This window comes from Thamnophis elegans, chromosome 2 (genome assembly GCF_009769535.1).
Source record: "Thamnophis elegans isolate rThaEle1 chromosome 2, rThaEle1.pri, whole genome shotgun sequence".
Lineage (NCBI taxonomy): Eukaryota > Metazoa > Chordata > Lepidosauria > Squamata > Colubridae > Thamnophis > Thamnophis elegans.
In genome coordinates, this window is record NC_045542.1 from 96140728 (window position 1) to 96164573 (window position 23846).

General features: G+C 37.1%; 1 protein-coding gene across 2 annotated transcripts in view; it reads right to left on the minus strand.

Annotated features, from left to right (window-relative positions):
- EBF1 (EBF transcription factor 1) overlaps nucleotides 1-23846 on the minus strand; it is a 348388-nt gene that overhangs the window by 56683 nt on the left and 267859 nt on the right. The window contains exons 9-10 of one of the 2 annotated variants that reach the window (XM_032212355.1): nucleotides 9958-10088; nucleotides 4134-4260 (exon numbers count right to left, since the gene is read on the minus strand). In XM_032212355.1, the coding sequence (XP_032068246.1) occupies nucleotides 4134-4260; nucleotides 9958-10088 (258 nt within the window). Of the gene's footprint in view, nucleotides 1-4133; nucleotides 4261-9957; nucleotides 10092-23846 lie in introns of both variants that reach the window. The other variant, XM_032212354.1, reaches the window with a different exon arrangement.

Below are 23846 nucleotides of genomic sequence, written 5' to 3' on the forward strand. Positions count from 1 at the left end.
CTATTGATTCAATTTTTGCTGTATCCAGAAGTCATGGCAATCAAACAAACAAAGCAGATAACAACTATGTCAATGTGGAGAGACACAGAGTCCAGTCCATCTGATGGTATATCGCAATGATGGCAAATATTTTCGGCATCCAGTGCACAAACCAAAACACGTTTGCATGTCCGTGTGCCAGAGTGCCATAAACCCAAAGACCAGCTGGCTGGCACATGCATGTCATTTTTGGCTTTTTTCAGGCCATTTTTCAGGCTGTTCTCAGCCCCAAAAATACACTGGATATGCAAAAAAAAAAAAAAAAAAAAGCCTGAAAACGACCTGGAAGATGGCATGAAAATGGTCCAGAAAATGGCCCGAAAACCAGCCTGTTTTGGGGGCATTTTGGGGCATTTTGGGGCCATTTTCTGGTGCTCCAGCGCTCGCAAAGTCCAGCTGCCAGACACCAGAAGAGCAGCTGGCAATGGCACACATGCGCACAGAGAGGGCTCTGCATGCCACTCTGGCAGAAGTGCCATAGGTTCGCCATCATGGGTGTATCATCTACCGGGAACTAATAATGATTTATTTTTGACCAATGACAAAGCTAAGAAGATGGCTTCATGCTAGCATTTAAAGTTTGATATAGACACAGAAGAAGAAGAATGGCAATCAAATTGGTTGTTGTAAAACAAAATAATGAGGAACTATTCAAAGATTTCATCAAAACTTTTGAATTCTATGGGATTCTATTTAGTCTATTACATTTTGTGGGTATTGTTAATTTGCAAACAAAGACACACAGAAACAAACTATACATTGTTATGTGATCTGATAAGAAACTTCACTGAAGCACTTTTGAATAAATCTGAATATTGCACTGTAAGTAGGAATTGGCATTGGATGATCAAGTTTTAATTTCACTATCATTTTCAAACATAAATGTGCTGAAAAATTATGGTCATATGTCTGTCTGGCATTCCATGAATCCAGGTTATTCAAACACAGTCCTTCCAAAATTCTCCTCATGCTTAGCACTATGTTATCACTCTGTACGTCTGGTGAATGCAGTGGAGATAACTCAGGAAAGCTGCCAAATGTTCATTTACTACACAGTCAAACTGAGTTTTTCAGTGTTAGCAGGCTGATACAGTACTCAGAAAAATGTTTTCATGTAGATATGTATTACATTTGTCCAATTTGGTCAGGAACGTTGGGCATGTTGCAGGAATGTCAGCTGCCATAGGAACTATGTAGGAGACATGCCTTCTCTGCTGTGTAGAACCTATTCCCTAGAATATTCTCCCTTCACATATCAGAATGATCCCCAACCCTGTTGGACCTTTGCAAGACAGTGAAGACTTAATTTTATGTTCAGTTTATGCTCAAGTGTTAGGGGCCCATTTCTTCACTATATTAAAATCTATGGAAGCAGTCTTTCCTGTTGTCATATATATTTATTTTCTACAGTTTTGATTGCTTTGTTTTTCATTTTTATTTTATGATGTTTACAGCTCAGAGTAATTTGTTGAAATAGCTAGATGATAGATGTAGATAGATGATAGATAGTAGATAGATAGATAGATAGATGATAGATAGATAGATAGATAGATAGATAGATAGATAGATAGATAGATAGATAGATAGATAGATAATCTTTATAGCCTCCAAATGTACTTTAATGTATCATCCATTTATTCCTATTTAGTGGTCAGTGCAATCAAACATATAATCTTGACTTCTTGACTTTGATTTCTGAATTGACCATTTATAATGGAAATTTCCATATATTACCTGAGAGTATGGGAAACATCCTTGGAGAGAGGGGTCTTCTACAACTATGCCCATATTAGAGCTGGCCAAGTGAATAAAGACGCTAGTGCGGTCCCATTATAAGATGTAGAATAGGTATAATTTCATTGTTTGTATTCTCTGCTCCCAACCCCACCAGCAGCAACATTCTGCATTTAGCTTCAGAAGATTTTAATCTTTTGAACAAAGGTTTTAAAGATACCTTAAATCCAGGAATAACTAGATAAGAAAGCCATCTAGAAGTATAACTAGTGTACTACTGAAACGGAGAGTGGGATTATTTGAATTGAGGACAGAATTTCCATTGGTTTTGCTGGAATATTCTGACATTTTTTAAACATCAACCAGCTATTTCTCCAAGTATTTTGGAATACACATATTTTGAAGTACACACTCATAACTATAGTAGCATAGCTAAGTGTCCAGGACTGGCACACATTTTTAAAATGGCACTAGACAAACTTTGTTCAGTTCCTCGGTCATTAGTCTGTGTGATTCAGTTTATCCATCTTGTTTTTTACCATTATTTATAATCAAAACATAAAATGTTCTCTGAGCTGTGGTGAGCTTGTTATGGGGAAGGTTATCAGTTCTGCTTTTCTGCAGTTTATTACTTTTCTTTTCCTCACTTGGCCTATTATAGGTAGGTAGGTAGGTAGGTAGGTAGGTAGGTAGGTAGGTAGGTAGGTAGGCTAGGTAGACGGAAGGAAGGAAAGGAAGGAAGGAAGGAAGGAAATAATTTTTGGTTTGTTTGTTTATTCACATTTTCTCCATTTGTATGTGGGAGTTTTGCATATATGCTGAAGAAAAGCAAATATTCTTGCACTGATTGAAATTGGAGTGTTTCTCATCCATCTCTAATTACCAATATGCTCATTATCTCTAGCTCTGTTTTTATCTGTTTGTTGTTTCTATATTGCTAATAATGGGTGTAAACTTCATGAGGTGACAAGACATTGACTCTAGGCCAAGTCCCACTGAGGGCTGGTCTATCAAATCAGTTGGAGCCATCATACTCTTACAAGCTTCAATTCAACAAGCATACTACTGTAACTGTGGTTAGACGACCCTCTAGTATCATGCAGCTGCTGTAACTCCCAACTTTCCACACAACACTAAAAGGCTGAAACTCCATTTCTCCTGTTGTGTGTTCTCCTTTACTATGGTAAAGGATGCCTGTTATTTGGCTGCAGCCTCCTTATCCATCTCTTCTACCAGCAGGGGAAATGACAATTGTACATATATACCAGGCTACTAAGATAGTACTATTGACAGGAAGTCAAGGACCTGGAGTTTGTGTAGTTGTCATCTGGCAGGGAAAAATATTTCTCTTTTAAACTAAAGGCAGCATTGTGTTTTCTGTGAAAAGATTTTTGGCAGTTTTGAGATTGAGTGATTGATTGATTGATTGATTGATTGATTGGCTGATGAAATGGGAGGGATTCACTTTTTAGAAACCTAATTTATACTCCTCTTAAAACTTGTACATAGGAAACACAACAACAACAAAAATTTGTTCCAGTGTTTCCAGAGATGTCCTCATTCATCTAGGAATCAAAAGCTGATGCACCAACCCAAGGAAAGTCACCTCTTTTTTGTAAAGAGTAGAAGGCTCTTAGATATATGGAGAAATCTCTATACTATCAAATACTTTGAGAGGGGCATGGACTTCTGAAAATACACAAAAAACCTCAAAACAAATATAGACAACATATTATCAGCAACTATAGAATACTAGGATGATGGCTCAGAACTTCTCCTGATAATCAACAGAGAATAATAGCCCATTGTTAGTTGGACAGGAACAAATCCAGATAATTTCTCAAGTCATTAGAGGACATATATTTCTTCCTTCTAAAAAAGTTATCAGACCTGTAATAGGCTCCATATGTATCATTCTATCTAATTCTATGATCACTGTTTCATGTTGCCTCGAGCTTTAGTTTGTGAGAAGGCAGAATACAGATGTAAAAGCAAACACAGTGCTGATTCCTGTCACCTGACACTCAATCTTTCAAATTTCTAAAAGATATGGCTAGCAGCCATGTCATCAAACCTTTTCCTCACACTGTGAACTTGATTTTTTAGTCAAATTGTGATGTTATTATTTTTCATTTGAAATATAAGTCTTAATGAATTAGTGATTGGATGTTTCACAGCGTACAAATTATTATTTGAATTGTCATGTGAAAAAAGAAGAAAGTTTCTTTGTGTTGGAAGACTCTGCATTAATTTGGAATATTCATTACTACAATGCATAGTCTCAAAGTAGCAACACCACCAAACATTGGTCAGCTATATCTTTTTCAGATAAAAACTATATTAAATTAAAGCAACATTACCTGTGTAGATAAATCTTCCAGGTGTGCCTTTACAGAACTGCTTGGATTTATAGGACAATGTAACTTCTACAACACCAGGAATATGTCGGGGTGGTGTTTGAACTCTGATAGCATGTGGCGTAATAAGCTAGAAGAAATTGTAAGAATAGAGGAAATTGGTAGATATAGAATAGTTATGTAATAACACATTTTTTCACATCACACTACAACACTTTGGAATATATAATTAACCTGTCATTGTTTGAATGTATTCTTGGAATAACTAGCATAAAAGCCAATGACAACAATATTTGCAAATGTTATTTCCCAGACATAATTATATTAGCTTTGTTTTCGTACATAGCAAGCATTTATTTCGGGGGTATGAGAATTTCTTGTGACAAACCACAACTTTTGATTGAACCAACTTGCAATTTCTATACTAAGGAATCCCACAGGATTTTCATTTTACTCCCCTAGCATATGCCAGATCAGATATGAGTGTCCTATTAGAAAACTATCAAGCAAAAAGTGAGGGCTTTCCACATTTCAGTGAAGGCAATGGAAAAAATAAGCACATATATGTTTTCTCTCTGACAATGACATGTATTCAGAGGGCTTAACTTTAATATATTTACCCTGTTTCACTGCATATCTGTGATGCAATAGGGGATTCCTTTGTTGTAATAGTCCATCACTATTTTTTCAGAATTAGAATTCCAACTGAAATCCCAAACTTATATTATAATATTGTTCTGTGCAGAATACTTCATTAAACAGAGAGAAGCACAAGGTTGACCTCATATACTTGTTCTGGTTCATCTGGGAGATTCTGGGTTTGTATGCTATAAAATATATACTATAGCTTTTGAAGTATTAATTGCATACTGCTGTAAGACACTTTCACAAGCCTGGTCACAAAATAATAACTACAATATGTGAATGCATATTATGTATATATGTGTGCATTAGATCTGACTTTAACAGCCTTTCTCATTTGAGATTTTTAAATAAACTGTTCTATCACAACATTACTTCATCTGCTTCAAATATTTTATCTTAACTCATTAGGAAATTGACAGTGGATTAAATGTAAAGATAGGAGAAAGTGTCTCTAAAATTCTGAGCATGTGGGTCTTTCTGTAACAACACAGAATGTTAATTTTTATTTCACACATTTCAGCTTTATTCTATCACCTGTAATTAATGCAGCTATTGTTGCATATGTATGCATTTTAAATAGTTATTGTTTATTCTGTACTTCTTACCTTGAGCTATGAAAGTATAATCAATTTATCAAAATTAGTTTGGGCTATTATAAGAAAGTTACCATGCTCCAACTAGTCCTCTTGGTTGACACTTAAACATGTCATGATATGGAAATGTAATATTTATAATATAAAGAAAGACATGTTAAAACAGCATTTTAAAATTATGTGTTTTTAAAATTATCTTATGTATTTTTATTGCAGATCCCTTTCTTGTTAATCTATCACTGAGTTCCTTTTCTTGTGTACCTAGATTTTTCTGGCAATCTCAATCCATCTCCGATTCCCCACTGGAGACTATACACCTTCAGAGATTACTCCAAATTTCACAATCTCAGAATCTGTGAGCTGCAGTAGCATAATCATTGTTCTCTGGAAAGATTCCCAATTCAGATCACAATCTGAATAAATCATAAGTTTCTTCAGATGCCCTTTCTCCTCTAGAAGCTTCCATACCAGCTGCCTCATCAACACACTGCAGAAGAATGTTATACCTATTTAGTTGTACCTATATATTTCCCTTCTATCACTATTTTGGGGTAAACTATTCATGGGGTGATTACCACAATGGGAAGTCTTCTAAGAGAGAAGTGAAAAATGAAAGGGCTAAACCTTGTCTTGTCTTTCATATCATGCTCCAATTCAATTCCACCCCAATTCCACCCCATCCCAAACCACACTGACTACTTATTTAACTAAATTCAGCTACAGTTCCCCAAACTACAACGTCACAATACTATGCCGGATAAAATACCCTGAACTTTATCAGAGCCCCTACTAGAACATGTCTAGTCCATTAGGTTGGTTATAGGAATATAAACTAGGTCTTTCAAAGAAGGTCAAAAAAGAAAGGATTAAAAGAATAACCGTGTCTCATTGTTTGTCATAGCATCTAATGCTAATATGTAATTCAGACATAATTTGCCTTTGAACCTGGAGATTTCATTTTATAAGTATATGATCTAACTTAAAACAATCAAAACCCAAAAGCCAGCAGCCATTGTCACATCACATGATAATGAATTCATATTTTTATTAATCATACACAAGCAATACGTATGTATAACCAACCAGATTCAGGATGACAGATGCATGACATACAAATGCCATTTATTAAAAAAATAAAAGGTTATTTAGGGTTCCATGTCTTTAAGCACACAGGAATAATGTATATGCAGCAATAGCCCTTTATCATCTGAACAATTAATTATTCTAGCTAATAGCTGAGTTTAATCTGATGCAAGTATGGCAGCCGTTACTAGGAGACAATGAGTTCTAGTTTTCTCCTATACTTTAAAGCTGGGACTTGGATCAGTCATTCCCTCTCAGCCCATCTCACCTCATAAAGCTGATGGGATGGAGAAATACAATGTGGGATCATTACATACGTCATTTTGAGTTGCACAAAATATAATGAGATATAAAGTTAATGTTATAGATATATATAACTTTTGTATGTATGTATTATGTGTGTGTGTGTGTGTGTGTGTGTGTGTGTGTGTGTATATATATATTTGTATGTATGTATGTATGTATGTATGTATGTGTATATGTATATGTATATATGTATATGTATATGTATATGTATATATCTGTTTGTGTGTGTTTTGATAGATAGATAGATAGATAGATAGATAGATAGATAGATAGATAGATAGATAGATAGATAGATAGATAGATAGATAGATAGATAGATAGATGATTACGCTATTCTACTTGACTGCTTGTATACAAAATTTTCTTTTTTTAAATGTGATTTTTTAAAAACAAAATCATGGTTATTATGACAATTTAATTGGAGATTAATTGAAACTCAAGTATCTGTGTTTTCATACACAATTAGCAAGGCAAATTATGCTCTGATTCACTCCTCTAAGTGAAAAAGGTTTGCAATTATGTTATAGAACCTAAATATATGTTTAAGTAATAAATATGGTATGTAGCCCAAATCATTTTAAATCAGCATATTTAACATGTATCTCCTATTTTCCACATGCTCAGTTAGCGGAAGCCCTATTTCTTTAATGAAGTTCAAATCAGCATAGCGTTTTAAGAGAAATGTCCTTGATAATCAGTTTCCATTTCATGCGTATAAATACTGCAATTACAAAGCTTGAATACATGGGAAATAAAATTATACATTACATTGCAAATTGCAAAATAGAAAAAGAATACTATTTCAGAAATGAAACTTTGGTTTGTTACTGTTTCTTAATATATTCTTAAATTCAGTTGTTATACTTTATAGGGGCAGGAAGGCATCAATAACGATATTTAACAGTTCCTTCCATCAGTTATTTAGTTCTATTTAGCTGTATTTTCATTCTGGACTGCAATGAAAAGTGAATGAAATTTATTCTATACTTTTTTTAAAATTCAAATATCATGTATTATAATTTCAGTCACCTAGTCAAGATAAAAATTATTAATTGTAAGATTTTAATAAAATTACTTGCTTATCCAGACACAGTTTGTTCTGACCTAGCTTTGTTTTGAAAAAAAATCCCAACTATATTAAAGAATAATATCTACTATTACTGAGATGTTTAATTATCTGTGCTACAAACAGAATCTTCTCCTAAAGGCAATAGCGATTATCAAGTTACCAGGTCTTACTTGTCAATCAAATCCCTGGACAATTCAAAATGATGTTATGCAGTTCACATTTTTATAAACACGCTAAATGATCTATAATATTTTAATGGAAATCAAATAACCATACGTAAATATAAAGCTTCTATGCCTTGCTGTAAATCTTTATTTTACTTTATAATTCTGTATTTTGAAATTTTGGTCTTGGTGTTCTGTTTCTTCAATCAAAAAGCAATAAAAAATACTATGGGTTTAATCCTGCAATCACAAAAATCAATATATGATGTTTTAACTTATTTTGGTTGGGGGCATCTCTTAGGGAAAGCTCCTTAAAATCACATCTGGAGGGGAACTTAGGTCTGCAAAAGATAAGTAGGATATTCATTGTGACAAATGCACAGCTAACATCTGTTCAGTGGTTTTGGTGTGGATATAATTCATAAATATTAAATAATATTTGTAAGGAAATGGTACAGTTGTATTATGGAATATGAAATAGCACATCAAAGGCCTTAGGAAACACATAATCAAATAATATTTACATAGATGATGTAAATATAAGTACCTGCTTGATTATAATTAGGATTAGGATTAAAAATTAGGATTATCTGGTTGTAATCCTAATTTTTCAATTGTCCTATGTAAGAACAGGACATTTGAACATATGAAGTTTGTGATAGGATATCAGGTCCATGCCCATTTAACCTAGAATTCTAACGTTACTATGAAGTAACTGAAAGTATCTCTCCCAAATTGCTCTGGAAAATAAAGGGATACTCTGGCAAATAAATCTAAATGCATCATCTCTTTGACAGTACCTAACAGCATGCCATATTGGTAATCTTTTGAAGTCCTATTCTAGTTTTTTCCCCACAAGTTTCTGCACCATATAGATCAGTATCTATAGCTTTTCATAGCATCCATAACTTCTGATGCCTGACAGATGTCGCCAAATTGAACTGCCTGTATAAATGCCTATTGTCTGAAGATCTCCATATCCAAGAGCTTTGTATGTGTCATTTAGAGATTAGCACTGGGCAAACAGGAGGAATTTCTCTTCCTTCTGAGATCTCCTTATTTGGGGAACTACACCTAAAATGCTTGTCCATCAAAATGAACAGACGTAAAATGTACAACCCGCATCGTGTACATTTTGAAGCATGTGCATTGGGATGGGCTTATGCCTCATGTGTACTTCCACATTAAAGTTGCTTCTAAAATTGCAATTTTTATCATAATTGGACTGAGTAATTGCATGAGGGAACAACAGATAAGAGCACATTTTAAACCAGTTTGTAAAATCGACTTAAGGAGTAGAATTAAAAAAAAGAGAGGGAAATTGCACAGAGCAATTGTTTTAAAGAACAAAAAATAAAATGATATTATAGTGTATATAGAGTACAAAACCATTCTCTTATTTTAGAAAGGGTAGGGCTGAGGGGCTAAGTGTTATGGTCATCAATAAAACCATAGTTTACATTAAAGTGAACTATCGTTTCTGATGTTGACTGAGATGTCTACGGAGATTCTCAGTCATCCAGGCCATGTTGCCCCACAGGTGCTTTTTCAAATGGCACCTGGACTTTGTTTTTCCTTGAAGATGTTTCCTTCTCATCCAAGAAGTTTCTCAGGTCTTCCGATGAGCTCTTGGATGGGAAGCAAAACGTCTTCAAGTCCAGTTGCCGTTTGAAAAAGAACCATTTGGGATGATCAAGGACTGACATTTATTCCTAATTGGATTTATTTGCAACTCCTGCAGGTATGTGCACAGATTTATTTATTTTTAAATAATTATTTCATAATAAAGACATAAATATAAACAGGGGAAATGATACGTGCCACAAGTGTATCTAATGCCTGGTTGTTTAAAATGTGAAGAATTAGAAAGCATTCCCTTTGTTCCTATACCAGATTTCCTAAAGAAAGAAAACTGGCTAATAAACCAGGACACAGTTACTGGATATTAATTTGCAGAGAACACCTACCTCACTCCAAACCAGCATGGTGCCGAATATGACCTGTAACCCATCAAAGAAATTGTCTCCTATGATGATGACAGTGGCACCTCCCGTAGTCCATCCTTCACTTGGACTGATGGCTTTGATACAGGGTGTAGCTGCTTTCCAACACACATGAAAAGAAGGATTTGGCTGTTAGAATAGGATTTTAATGATAAAAGACCTGGGGGGAGGGAGAGAAAACTTTGATTACCCCTCCCCTTTCTAATATGAAGATCCCTTTCTCTGTCTGGCTCACACTGTCCCCTCTTTGTAGGAGAAAGATTTCTAGAACAGATTCTTGAAAAGAGAATGATTCCCCATTAATTTTTAATTTGTTCCTATTTTTTTTCCTTTAAAAGATAATCTTAGTTGGCAGCCCATTGAAAGAAAAGAGCACACTTGCTGCTTGAAGACTGACTGGCTGGAGACAAGAGCGCATTCTTCAGATTCTTAGTTCCTGCCTGTACAAAATGTGACCCTGCTTCTTCTTTTGGAAATCCATCATAAAGGACTTTGGTAAACCTGCTTCATGATTATAATGTTTTGATGGCAATAGCCATGACGTATCATTATGTTTAAATAATTTTTGCGCTTTGCAGTCATGGAAATCTATACAGAGTGTATTTGAAACACAACAGATCTTTGCAAAGGTTTAGGGGGAAAATGGATTATCTTTAAAAAGATACCATTACATATTAGAAAATGAAGCCACAGTCCTATTTTTAACCATATGTTTTTAGCAGTAGCATATATTTTAATGAATCCAAAGATGGTAGGCTTTATAACATTAAGTTTGAAGGATGAAACTTAATTACCAATCATCTGAACAGAGCACAAAATCTATAGTTAAAACTAGAACACTTCTCTGCTCCGGCCCCCGTGGAGATCCGGACCCTCACCACCCTTCAGGCTTTCCGCAAAGCCGTTAAAACCTGGCTGTTCCGACAGGCCTGGGGCTGATGAGTTCCCATCCCCGGTCGAATTGTGTGGCTGTTGATTGCTTTTAAATTGTCTTTGTATATTGTTCGCTTGTCCTTGTTTTTTTTGTGTATTATCCCCTCCCCGTGGTTTGTTAGCCGCCCTGAGTCCCTCTGGGAATAGGGCGGCATAAAAGTGAAATAAACCTATAACCTATAACCTATAACCTATCCTAGTTACAATGAATTTGTACAATCCTAGAGTTAATCTAAAAAGAGGCATCATAAAGTAAATGAAAAGAACTGAGCAACTTCCATTTATATACCTTTTTAAACTTTTCACTTTAGGCATTTTGGCATAAGGGATGTCTGTTGCCATTTGGGTATATTTTTTGGTTCAAAAACTACTACAGCTTTTCAAGACTTCACCTTTGCATCTCATTCAGAGATGGCACAGCTTTGTTATGCCAAGACTGAAAGATGACTCACTGTTATTCTTCCTTTTATCTATCTTATTCTCTGCATGACTGCCATGTTAAGCACATCTTCATGGGCAAGTAAAACCTGCCTGTGGAAAGGAACTTCTTAAATTCTTTTATGAAAATAAGCAATGGGGTCTTTCAATGAGCAGGATAAACAAAGTCAAATGCATTCCCTAGTGAATTATGGACACATCCTTATAATTTTTCTAGAAGTATTATCTAAACAGCTTGCTTTTGTCTTTTTCTAAGTTATTTTTTCAACTTCCCGGTCTAGCCTAAATTCTGGGATTTTCTTGGTGACCTTTCATCCTAGCACTAACTAGATCAAACTCTCCCTCAAAATCAGCAAAAAAAAAAAAAAAAAACCCTGGAAAATGCTGGAAGATCAAATTTCTCTTCCTACATATTCCCGAAATCTGCTCTGAATGGCTTGGGGACTCCCTAAAGAATGATGTTGTGTGCATGAGGAGGAGAATGAGTAAGAAATTCCTTTTATGTATATGCAATCTGCTCATGTTATGTTGGACTGAGTTACTGCATCTTCAAGGGAGCATATAGTCATCTTGTTCAAGATGATCTTCTCTTTCTCTATAAAATGTGACAAAGTTGAAGTTGTATTGTGTAATGACTATTTCCAAGATTTTGGTAGACCATATGTGTTTAAAACTAGACTTGAACCCATATTCCTATTGTCTAGTATTTACACATAGACATTTAGATATGGCAGCTGACCTGAGAGAATTCTCATCTATAGGTGAATACCTTCACGCCCAGACACACGTACATACCCACAAAGGGTGATGGCCCTCCAAGCAAAGAGGATGATTTTGAGCAACCTTCAAGTATTTATATCCAATACAAATGGATATGGAGAGAATGATACAATGGGGCTCAAGTTCAATCCCATTATCTGTACAATTATAACCATGTGCAAGTTTCTTCTTCCCAGACCAGACTCAATTGCAGTTTTTAAAAAATGAGAACTACTGACCCAGGACACAAGGTTTCTCTGAAGATAAATAGTTTGAATGGATTTTGCATATGCGGAAAAAATGGTAATAGAAAATACATGATTTGTTTTTATATCAAGGCTTTATGTAAAAGCAGCTGTTTAATATGAAGTTGTTTGTTGAAAAATGTGAAATAAGTCATTTGTTCCTTTCCTTTTCATACAGTATGATATAAATACAGACAGAAAGAAATAATAGAAATGTAAATAATATTAAGCAGGCAAAGAATGTACCATTAATAGAATTTTTAACCATTCACTGCTGAATGGTTGAATGGTTCTTTCTGCATTCTACCATTGCACAAAGGATAAAGTGTGTGTGTGTGTGCGTGTGTGTCTGTATATAAAATATTAAGCAATTAAAATAGAGCAAAAGAAACCCCAAAAGAATTATGATTTTTCCACCCTAAGAAAATGCCATCACTCAATCAAAGCCTTGGTGGTCAGATGGCAAGAAAGACAGGCCATGGCTTTGAACTGGATTAGATTGTGTCTGAATAGCTTCTCCAGGCCCATGGTTCGCACACTCTTTGTGGTGTCCCAGGTGAAGAATTTAAAGAGGCTAAAAGATGCCTAGAGCACTGCTGGCAAATTACATAGAGTGAGGACAATTAAAGCCTACTCTGATGGTAAGGGTAGTGGAAAATTATCCATCCTTCTTGCATTTGCAAATACCCATTCAGCAGCTCTATTTTTGGTGACCCGATTGCTTCTCAGAGTTCATCTATAGGATCACTGAGAAGATTATGCTGTGCATCTCAGAGATAAAGTCACTTGCATCTGCTCTATATTGGACTCCAACTTTAGGGCAATGCCAATGGAAACTTACCCAATGGGGCTAAGGCTTGGAAATTTATATGGAGAGAGTTTGATGCCTTTGCACCAGTGGTGGGTTGCAGGAAGTACAACCCAGGTACGGCGTACTGGAGCCTGCCTGGAGCACCAGATACCATTCCAGTACGGTGCTCCAGAGGGTCCACCTTCCCACCCAAGCTCCTTACCGGTCTTTTAAGTCTTTAGCGCTTCCGCGCACGCGCATACAGCACCTGTGTGACGCTCTGCTGAGCAGCTGGAGTGTTGCGGAGGCTCATGGAGGCGCTAAGATGCATGCACGCGCTGCGCGCATTTATGTGAATGCCACCGGGTCCATTCCAACCATACCGGTTGGAACGGTATCTAGAACCCACCACTGCTTGCACCTGGCAAGATAGCTCTCTTGCAGTTTGGCTACCTCTGTGTTAGATTCCTGTTGCTTCTGGCTGGTTAAAGATACCAAGGGAGGGAATACATGATTACATCTGGGTGATTTATTGGGCTTTCAAGGAGGCATTGGTGTGCCCTGTCCTGAAAGGGCCATTTCATCCAGCCTATAAATGTCTCTTTTGGGAAAAGGTTGAGATTAAGGTGGTCACATGGCAACTACTGAGGAGTTTGGATGAAGTGACTATCTGGACTCTTTCATTCAGAGTTCAGGGTGGGTTATGGGAGTGAAATAGCGTTGATCAAACTATTAGTTTATACTGATGGGAGCAGGATGGGACTATCTTCACTCTTCTTGACTTTTAATAGCTTTTGATATCATCAATGATACCTTTCTGGACTTGCTTTGGGAGTTGGGTGAAGGTCATTGTGCTCATTCGTCTCCTTCCTCCAGGACAGTTCCAGTCATGTTGCTAGGTGAGAGGGTTCCAGTCTGTGACACTTACCCATCCCTAGCTCAAGCTGACATTTGCATATTCAATGACCATAAATGACCATAACAGAGGTGAGCCTGTGCTTCCATTTAGGGTTTGAGGTTTGAGGTTGAGGTTTGTTTTATTTATATGCCGCCCTATTCCCTGCGGGACTCAGGGCGGCGAACAACCCAAAGGGGAAAGGGAAACATACAATACAATACACGCATTTAAAAAATAGCCAGCAGCCACACAGATCGAGAGGGGAAGGGAACTCATCAACCCCAGGCCTGCTGACACAGCCAGGTCTTAACGGCTTTTCGGAAGGCCTGGAGAGAGGTGAGGGTCCGAATCTCTGTGGGGAGTTCATTCCAGAGGGCTGGAGCTGCCACAAAGAAGGCCCTCCCCCGAGTGGTAGCCAGATGGCATTGGCTGGTAGAAGGAACCCGGAGGAGGCCAACCCCTGTGTGATCTAATGGGTATTTGGAGGTAATTGGCAGCAGGCGGTCTCTCAAGTACCCAGGTCCAATACCATGAAGGGTTTTATAGTGACGCCTAGCACCTTGAAGCATATCCGGAGACCGATCGGTAACAAGTGCAGCTCGTGGAGGATAGGTGTAAATGGGTGTACCGAGGTGCACCCACGATCGCTCGCACGGCTGCATTCTGGATGAATTGAAGTCTCTGAATGCTCTTCAAGGGCTGCCCCATGTAGAGCGCATTGCAGTAGGGGCACTTGCATCTGTTACTTGTTTCATTGTTTATTTCAGTAGCAACTGTGTTCACTGCATATGTATCCTTAGCATTCTGATTCTTTTGGCTCTCAGGTTTTTGAGTATAATTAAGAAGTTGCCATTTCTTAATGTAGTGACTAGTCTGGTGGTTGTATTTATCTGGTTTTGTTGTTCAAAGCGTACAGTTCTTTCAGTTCTCAAAGGCATACCTATGCATCGCCTTATTATAAAAAGTATAATTCATGACAGTATACAAGACAGTCTATAGAAGTGTTGTCAATACTGAAGGCATTTTAAATGCATGTTTTACGGAATCAACTAAACACTTCATGCATGATACATGACTTATAAAGCTCCTTACATAATCATTCTATCATACTAAATGAAATGTAAGATTTATGATCTTTATGAAATCAATGGCGTTGCATATTTAGATTGTCACTGAATTGTGCTCAAAGCAAAAGTACTTTATAGTAGTGACATCAATAGGAAAAAAAAGGGAATGGGTTTGTTTCTAGAAAACCTGGGAAGGGAACAGTCCACAAATGACAAAGGTGCCAGTAGAGTTTCTTTCAAAGCAGCAAAAATGCATACAAAAATCTAGAAAATGCTGCTCACTAGAAATGTCTAAGCCTTCTCTAAAGGACAGGAAATAAACCTATTAAAATTTAGAAACACTTTTCTGAAGAGTCTTAAAATTTCCACAAATCACATCAGTTACAAATCGAATAGGCACTATCCTGGCATTTTGACTTATACATGTTAGATCAAGGAAAGGGAAGCAAATGCACGAGCCAGTTCCGGCCTTAAGAACCTGGCTTGATTGTTTTTTTTTTTCCACTTGCATTTTTAGGCACAAAGCAAATGCCACTTAAAGTACAAGGGCTTCCCCAAAGTTGTTGTCACAAACTACATTGCCCTTTGTGGGGTTTTCCTCCCATTTTTTGTAGCCACTGTGGATAGAGAATTTCCTCTCTTCAAACAGTGACAATAAAATGATTACCCTGCCTCAGTTTAGCATAATTGTTCAGAAATGCTCATAGCATATTGCCAACTGAAAGTGGAAATTATTAGGTAGCTGTTCTTTGTTATAATAATGATCACTCCACAAATAAAAGCTCTTCTCCCAAAGGTACAGCAAGGCACAAAATGCTAATTTCTGAAGATTATGTGCCTGCTTTTATTAAATATTACTGTGCCCTGTTCTGTTTGAGGGTTTCACTGCTCTGATTGTTTTATGAGTGCCATGTTAATGTCATTCCCATCTCGCTAGCAGCAGGCACACATTTAGCTTTTGCAGAATTGATCAAAGGCTACGTGCTGTGGGAATTGCTGAGAAAACACGGACAAGCAGTAAAATCTAACTGATTAATTGGTTTAAATTTCATTTCAGGGTGTTGACCTTTGGCTTGGGAGTCTAATACTACACTAAGAGTCAGGCCTAATTACGAGATTTCCAATTTGCTTCGCACAAAGGCGGCGAGAGAGAGAGGGGAAAATGAATGCGAGAAATAATTATAGAGAGGTGGGGGATTTCTTCTGCTTCTATATTTATTTAACTGCTAACATTCTCTATGTGTGTGCATATGCTCACACGAATATACAAACATGTTTACTAGGGATGCCCTATCATCACCTGCTGGGCAACCAGAGTGTCTAATGATACAAATAAATTAGAAGCTACTGCAGTGTCAAAGCTTGTGATTTGCCATATCGAAGAGACGATGTTTCAAAGGCTGGGAGATAAAACACACCCTTCATTAGTAAGTAAACAATATCCTCCTCTTTCCCCACCCCCAACTCCCAAAAGAAAAATCTATTTCATTGATATAAAACAAGGGGAAATGGTGCTTACTTGGTAGTTTATGGGTGGCCTTGGAAATAGGGTTAATTGAACTGAGATGTGCAGACTTACTGAGCCGAATTAGTGACATGCAGAGCTATCGGCCAAGTTCTGTCTTTGCTCTTTTTTTGGTTCAGGAAATCTGTGCTATGATTAACGTGGAGGTTGTGCAGGTACCCATTTCCTAGCCTCTTCAGTATTTATCATAAAAGACTGGGTTAGCTTCCATAGAGAAGGCTTTGTAGCTCTAAGTCCAAATAGAGTTAGGATGATGCACAAATATAGCCACTGGCTACAACTTAAATGGATAATTGCAGTCTATATTCACAGGAGCCAGCAAACTGGAGAGAATAGGATGCTACCAAACTGGGAAGTAAAGAAAGGGGGAAGCAACCAGTTCTAATAAAATAAGTTTGTTTATACTTAAACTGGAAAGTATTTGCTCAAATAGTCCCAAGTAAACTAATTAAAATATCCATATTCCATTAATAATTCATTCTTCCATAGAAATTAAAATGCCTTAGATTACATATGTACCAAATTTACCTTCCGGTTTCTCTACCCTTTCTGCACTTAATGAAGGCTTAATGAAACAGAGTTATGTGTAAGATATTCAGAGGTATAGCATGGTGCAACCAAAGGCTAAATAATGAGCTAAACAAGAACCCCTGTTAAGCCTGGCTGTGCAGCATAATAATAATAATAATAATAATAATAATAATAATAATAATAATAATAATAATAATACAACAACAACAACAACAACAACAACAATAATAATAATCGGCACACTGGGTGCTATTCCAAAAGCACTGGAATTACATTTAAAACAGTTAAAAATTGACAAAATCACCAGCAGTCAAATGCAAAAAGCCGCACTGCTTGGATCTGCACGCATATTACGAAAATACGTTACGACGTCCTAGGCCCCTGGGTGGGGCCCGACTGTAATCAATGCCAAATCCAGTGAAACAACTGGCCGCTGTGATACAATTCTGTTGTTGTGAATAACAATAACAACAACAACAACACAATGCAAAAACCTGCTAATAGAAATGGAATGGCAATAGAAAAATAAAGTAAAGTTAGTACAATTGTAATAGATGCCTTGGATGCAACCCCCAAAGAGCTGAAACACTATTTTATAACCCTCAGCACTGATAAAATCACCATCAGTCAATTGTAAAAGGTAGCTTTACTTGGAAGAGTTTACATCCTGTAACAATACCTTCAAACATCAACATCTTCCTATCCCAGGTCCTTGGGAATGAGTCCATAAGTGGATAAAATTCCCAAATTCAGTGTGAACATCTGGCTGACTATGTGACGAACCATAATAACACAATACTGCAGTATCAAATACAAAGGACCAGCTGACTGCAAGAAACAAATGAACTAATGTACAGCAAGGTGACAGTTATAACTGAATACCTTCGATGCAAAATGCACAAACAAGAAAAAAAAAGTCAAACAGTGCCACAATGGAAGATCAGGTTGGAAAATAAGGATCAGATGCAAGCAAGCTAGGGGAAAAAAAAATAAAGAAAAGAAGTCCAAACAATATCTGATCAAGAAATATCACCCAGAAACAAGGAAGATCAAGGAAGCAAATAACAGCTACATCCAAGAAGATCAGCAGATGCAAAGGTTGAATTGCACACTCTAGGCAGACTCTCCAATTTCAGTTGAATCAAAAATGTTTCTACCAAATGTAATAAACCAGTCAACACCTGACAAAGAAGTAACAGTACAGTTATAGTTCTGTGCACAGCTATTGAACAATCCAAAGAAAAATAATAAGAATGCAACTTTGATAAAGGTGATGGGGAAAAAATGAAAAGATGCTGAAATGAAAGAACTTGTAATAACTGGTGGAGAAAAGGGCAAGGAAGATCAAGAATTGGTTAGCACCAGACAAAGAAGAACTGCATGGGTTTTGATTGAAACAGCTGACTGGTCTATTGTACATTCACTCAATCCCAATAACATAGTGCAAGGAGGTGAAATGGAAGATTAGTTAGACTCTGGCAAAAGCCTACCTGGTAAAGGTAGATAAAGTGAACAAAAGGGACAGCACTAGTCAACTGCAGGCCAATTACCTGCTTACCAACAACTTTCAAATTGCTAACTGGTGTGGTAGCTGATGCAGTCCAGCAGTCTCTAGCTCTCTCCACTTGAGCAAAAAACGAAAGTGACCAAACATCATGAAGGGAATTAGCACCTGGACAATTCTAGTCATTAGATAGATAAGAGAAATGGTGGTATGGACTCAAGCAGAATTAAAGCCCTGGCTAGGAAGATGAGGCCCATGTAAAGTGTGTTGCAGTAGTCAAGCTATGTAGCCCCCTTCTGCTCCCAAAATAGGACAGTGTAGATCTGGTACACCAGATGAAGCTGGGCAAAAGCCTTCCTAGCCATATCTGCCACCTGCTCACTGAGCAGGATCTGTGAATCCAGGAAGACCTCCAAACTGTGCACCATTCTTGAATGGTGAAGTGCAACCCCAAGCTCAGAGTTGGAATAAACCCATGTTTTAGTGATCCAAACACCCATAGGCACTGGGCCTCGGTAGGCTTGAGTTGGAGATGATTCCTCCCCATCCAAACTCAAATATCCTGCAGGCACTGGACAGAACCTCAACTGCCTCTCTTGGCTGGCATAGAGTAGAAAGATATAATTAGGTAACATCAGCAACTGAACTCTCAATAAGAGGATTTTGAAGATTCACTGTGAGTCTCGCATAGCATACTTCATTATGTAAAAATTATGCTTTTATTAAATAACCTAAAGAATGGTATCATTTCATATTTTATACCCAGCTACCCGATTTCTTCTTAAAAACTTCATGTCTATCTAATAAAATGAGGATTTCTGTACAACAACATAGAACTAGTATGCTCTGCGATGTACAAAAATGACTTGACATAGTCACTATAACCATGGTGAAGACTCAATTATAGAAAGTTTGATTATTGGTCAGCTATCTCATTATGTTTAATGCTGACAGAAGTTTCCAAGAATTATATTTGAGACCTTTTGCATCTAAAGCATCTGCTTTACTACTGAGCTACATATTCCAACAAAGAGGTCTCCATTCAGTTATCTTCAGAAGTTGACCTCCCTCCACCTTATTCCATTCTCTCTTGGCCTCTGGCAAAGGTGCAAGAATACAGCATGGGGAGACTTCTAAAGCTGCAGGAAAATTTGACAACATATTGAATTATACTTCCAACTTATGGACCCCTGCAGAATAAAAATGTGCTAGTCTACTTTGTTTCTCAGCTCCAGAGAGCCAGATCAGTGTTCCTTCTTGGACTTATCAGTAGGGAGCAATATAGATATATTTTTATTTGCACTTTTGTTTTTAATCAAACTTATATTGTAAAAATATTAATATTTTGCATATTCATTTGAGGAAAATGTGGTAGGTAAATGGCTTCATTATGATTATATAGGCTGTAAGAGCTGTTGTGGTGCAGTGGTTAGAATGCAGTACTGCAGGGATAACTCACTGCTCACTCCTGGAGTTCGATTCTGGATAGCTCAAGGTTGACCTAGCCTGCCATCCTTCCGAGGTTGGTAAAATGAGAACCCAGATTGTTGGGGGCAATATGCTGACTCTGGAAACCACTTAGAGAGGCTGAAAAGCACTGTGAAGTGGTACATAATTCTAAGTGCTATTGCTATTGCTATTATTATTTTTCTACAGAATGAAAATAAATTCTGTCGCTTTACTGTGACCATCACAAATAATATTTTAGTTAAAAATAATTTTATTTGTAAACAGCACATCAAAGCTCAGGGGAAAACATAGTTCCTTTTTATGCCTTCCCCTAGTTAAGTGTTAAAATAAATACTTATTGATTTTTTTCTATGTCATTTTCTATGCCTGTAAGAAAGAAGAGAACAGATTTGTTACACTGCTTTTGACTTCACACTTGGAAGACAGAGAAGATCACTCATTATATTTTCAAGTCAATTTGTCATGTGCAGTTATCCCAGAAATGTAACAGGAAAGAAGAGTTTCTACGTAGGTAGATAGAGGGGGGGACACAGAGAGAAATACAGTAGGTAGGGAGAGAGAGAGAGGTAGGTAGATAGAGGGATAGAGAGAGAGAAAGGTAGATAGAGGGAGGGAGGGAGGGAGAGAGAGAGAGAGAGAGAGTAGGTGGGTAGATAGGTAGGTAGATGTTTCCAGGTGTATTTATCCATGTGCTGGAGAAGGAAATCACTGACAATATGCAGCTAGGACTTCTTACTTGATCAATCTAATTCTCATCAATCACTCTAACTAAAGAGCTTTCCGAAAGGAAAAAAAAAGTTTTTGCACTACGCAAATCTCCACAAAACACCTCATTTTTTGTGAAAATGGGTCCATTTTTTTTAAAAAGGCATAGTCTTTGGAGTGCTCCTGGGAGCTGGGAGGGGCAAAAATGAGCAAAAAGCAGCCCATTTTTTGAAAAAACGGGCACATTTTCTGTCAAGAAAATTGCATGCATAGCCTTATGGAGGCTTATAGAGGCTGGGGAGAGGGAGAAATTGAGCAAAAAATGCCCCATTTTTTTGCTCTTTTCTGCCCTCTCCAGCCCCCAGGAGCTCTCTGAAAGCCTCCTACAAACTATGCACGGCCATTTTGGTAAAGGGTCAAGGCTTCAGGAAGCAAAAAATGCGGTATTCGATGTATAAGATGCACCCAGATTTTCAGTCTCTATTTTGAGGGGGAAAGGTGCATCTTATACTACGAAAAATACAGTATGTCTTAGTCGTTTACGACTCTAGGGGGTAGTGCTCATCTCCATTTCAAAGCTGAAGAGCCAGCGCTATCCGAAGACATCTCTGTGGTCATTTAGCTGGCATGACTAAATGCCGAAGGTGCATGGAACGCTGTTTCCCTCTCACCAAAGTGGTCCCTATTTTTCTCTCGAACTGAAGCTGGCACAAGTAAAGGGAGCTCACTCCATTACGCCGCACTAGAGATTCTAACCGCCGAACTGCCGACCTTTCTGATCAACAAGCCCAGTGTCTTAGCCACTGAGCCACTGCGTCCTCTGTTGGCACATATACCAACTGGCTAAGTTTGTTCTTCACTTAGTGTAGGGTAGGAAGAGAACTGTGTTAGTCCATGGTGGCAAAAAAAAAACCCAGGACTCCAGTAGCATCTTTTCTAACTAACAAGTGTTATTTTAAAAGGTTTTGTGAACTGCAACTAAGTTGATCAAAGACATACTATAGCTAGGCAGATACAAGATTTACATTGAGGTGATGGTAAAGAGAAAGAGGAAAAGAGTTTGGTTATGCAGGCGCAGATTACCTATGATACAGATTACAAGTATTTTATCCATCAACAATTCTAATATACTTAAAATCCACTATGTTTTGTTGAGATCTTCTGAGATTGCCTGTACAGAAAAGCATATCTCAGAAGAGTATTTCAACTCTTCTGGTCTTCTGGAGAGATAGAGTACTTTTTATTAGAAATAGTTAACAGTTGTTAGTCTGTTCACCAGATCTTAGTTTTCTTTATTTTATTAAAGGGAATTTATTACCATTTTGAATTGTCCCTAGAAATCAATTCCCAGGTCCCTCACAGGATGTTCATGATGAACAAATTTGGATTTTAATTTTGTATAAATCTACATAGTTTTCTTTTCAGCAATCCAACCCATTACATAAATCTCCATGATACAACAGCAATAATCATTATTTTACTTATGTTGATTAAATGCAAAAATAAAGCCATGGATTGAGGGGCTGGGCCTGAGGAGAAGAATAGCAAAGGATTCAAGGCCAAAGAGGGAGGCTCAAAATATAATACTTGATAAAACGCTTCCACTGCAAATGTCTAAATCCAAAGAGACTAAAATGCCCAGACCTGAATGTCAGGAGTTATATACAGATACATAGAAGGAAGTATAAAATGCATATATAAAAATCATGGCTGAGAAAAATAAAGCTAAACTTCCCTGCTACCACAACCATATATTTCTTTATTTGCTGCCTCCAGTCCATCTGTGTTGCTTTGGAATAGCAATGTTTCTACATGTTTCTTCAGTAATGAAGAAAGAATGTCAGACTTTCTATAGTAATAATTATTTTCATGGTGTACAATTGATAACAGAGTGCAATTATTTGTTTCAGAATGTGAACATAGTGTTCCAAGCAAGCTAGCCAATATATTATGACGGCACAGTTGTAATTTTTCTACAGCTAACTGGACCACCTACTAAATCATTCTGGTCAAATTTGAAATAAAACTCTTCTGTTTTCCAGACACACAATAGCCACTTTGTATAAAGTGTCAGGCTTAGTTATATAATGGGATTTCATTGACAGTAGGAAGATTCTATGCTTGCATTATGTGGAAAACAAGCTCCACCTTTCCATCTCACATATTAAAGGTTTTTCTTCTGAACCCCCTTTTAGTATCAGTTCATTTTTTTCCCCTGAAACTGCACAAAGCAGCCAATCTTTTAAAAGGGAAAGGAAAACTTTAAAAATGAATGCAATATATATGGATATATAAGGAAATTGTTGAGGAAGAAGGAACTGTAATTTGGTTTCCACAAATAAAAATTCAAGCTTTAAGAACTCTTATTCCTATTTAGATTCTTCCTTTAAATAAAGGACTCTTTTAAAGGAAGTTTCCAGAGCCTGGAAATCAGAAAGTCAAATAACTACTAGAAAATCTAGAATGTTAATCTTGGCCTATGCTGTATTTTTAACAAGTGCTGAATTTATATGCATCGTAATCCAGATGGCCATAAGAGGAATCACCCTGATAGGATTAAACCTTTGTATTGAACCTGCCCGTCTGTTCAAGTTTTATTTGCTGTTCAGAATATAAATTTGCTGCCTCAGTATATTCTTTAGCACAAGTAACAGCCGCATTCTGCAGGCAAACATAGAACAAGCACCCACGCACACATCCTTAAACACTTATTAGTAATGTGTAATATAAGTAGCTTGAAGTTTACTGCCAATGAAGCATGCTAAATTTAATATTCATCTGAAGCACAAAGTGTGTAGTCTCTAAATTTGAACAACCACAACAAGAAGATATTTGTCGTTGTTCAGGGACTTGTTCAATTCATTAAACCTTAATACCACTATAAATTCACAGATAAAGGTATGACGGCAGATCAAGTGGGGAGTCCTTTGAAAACTAAGCTAGAATGTCAGATGCAATTTAGTTCCCAAATAGGCTGTTAAATATTCT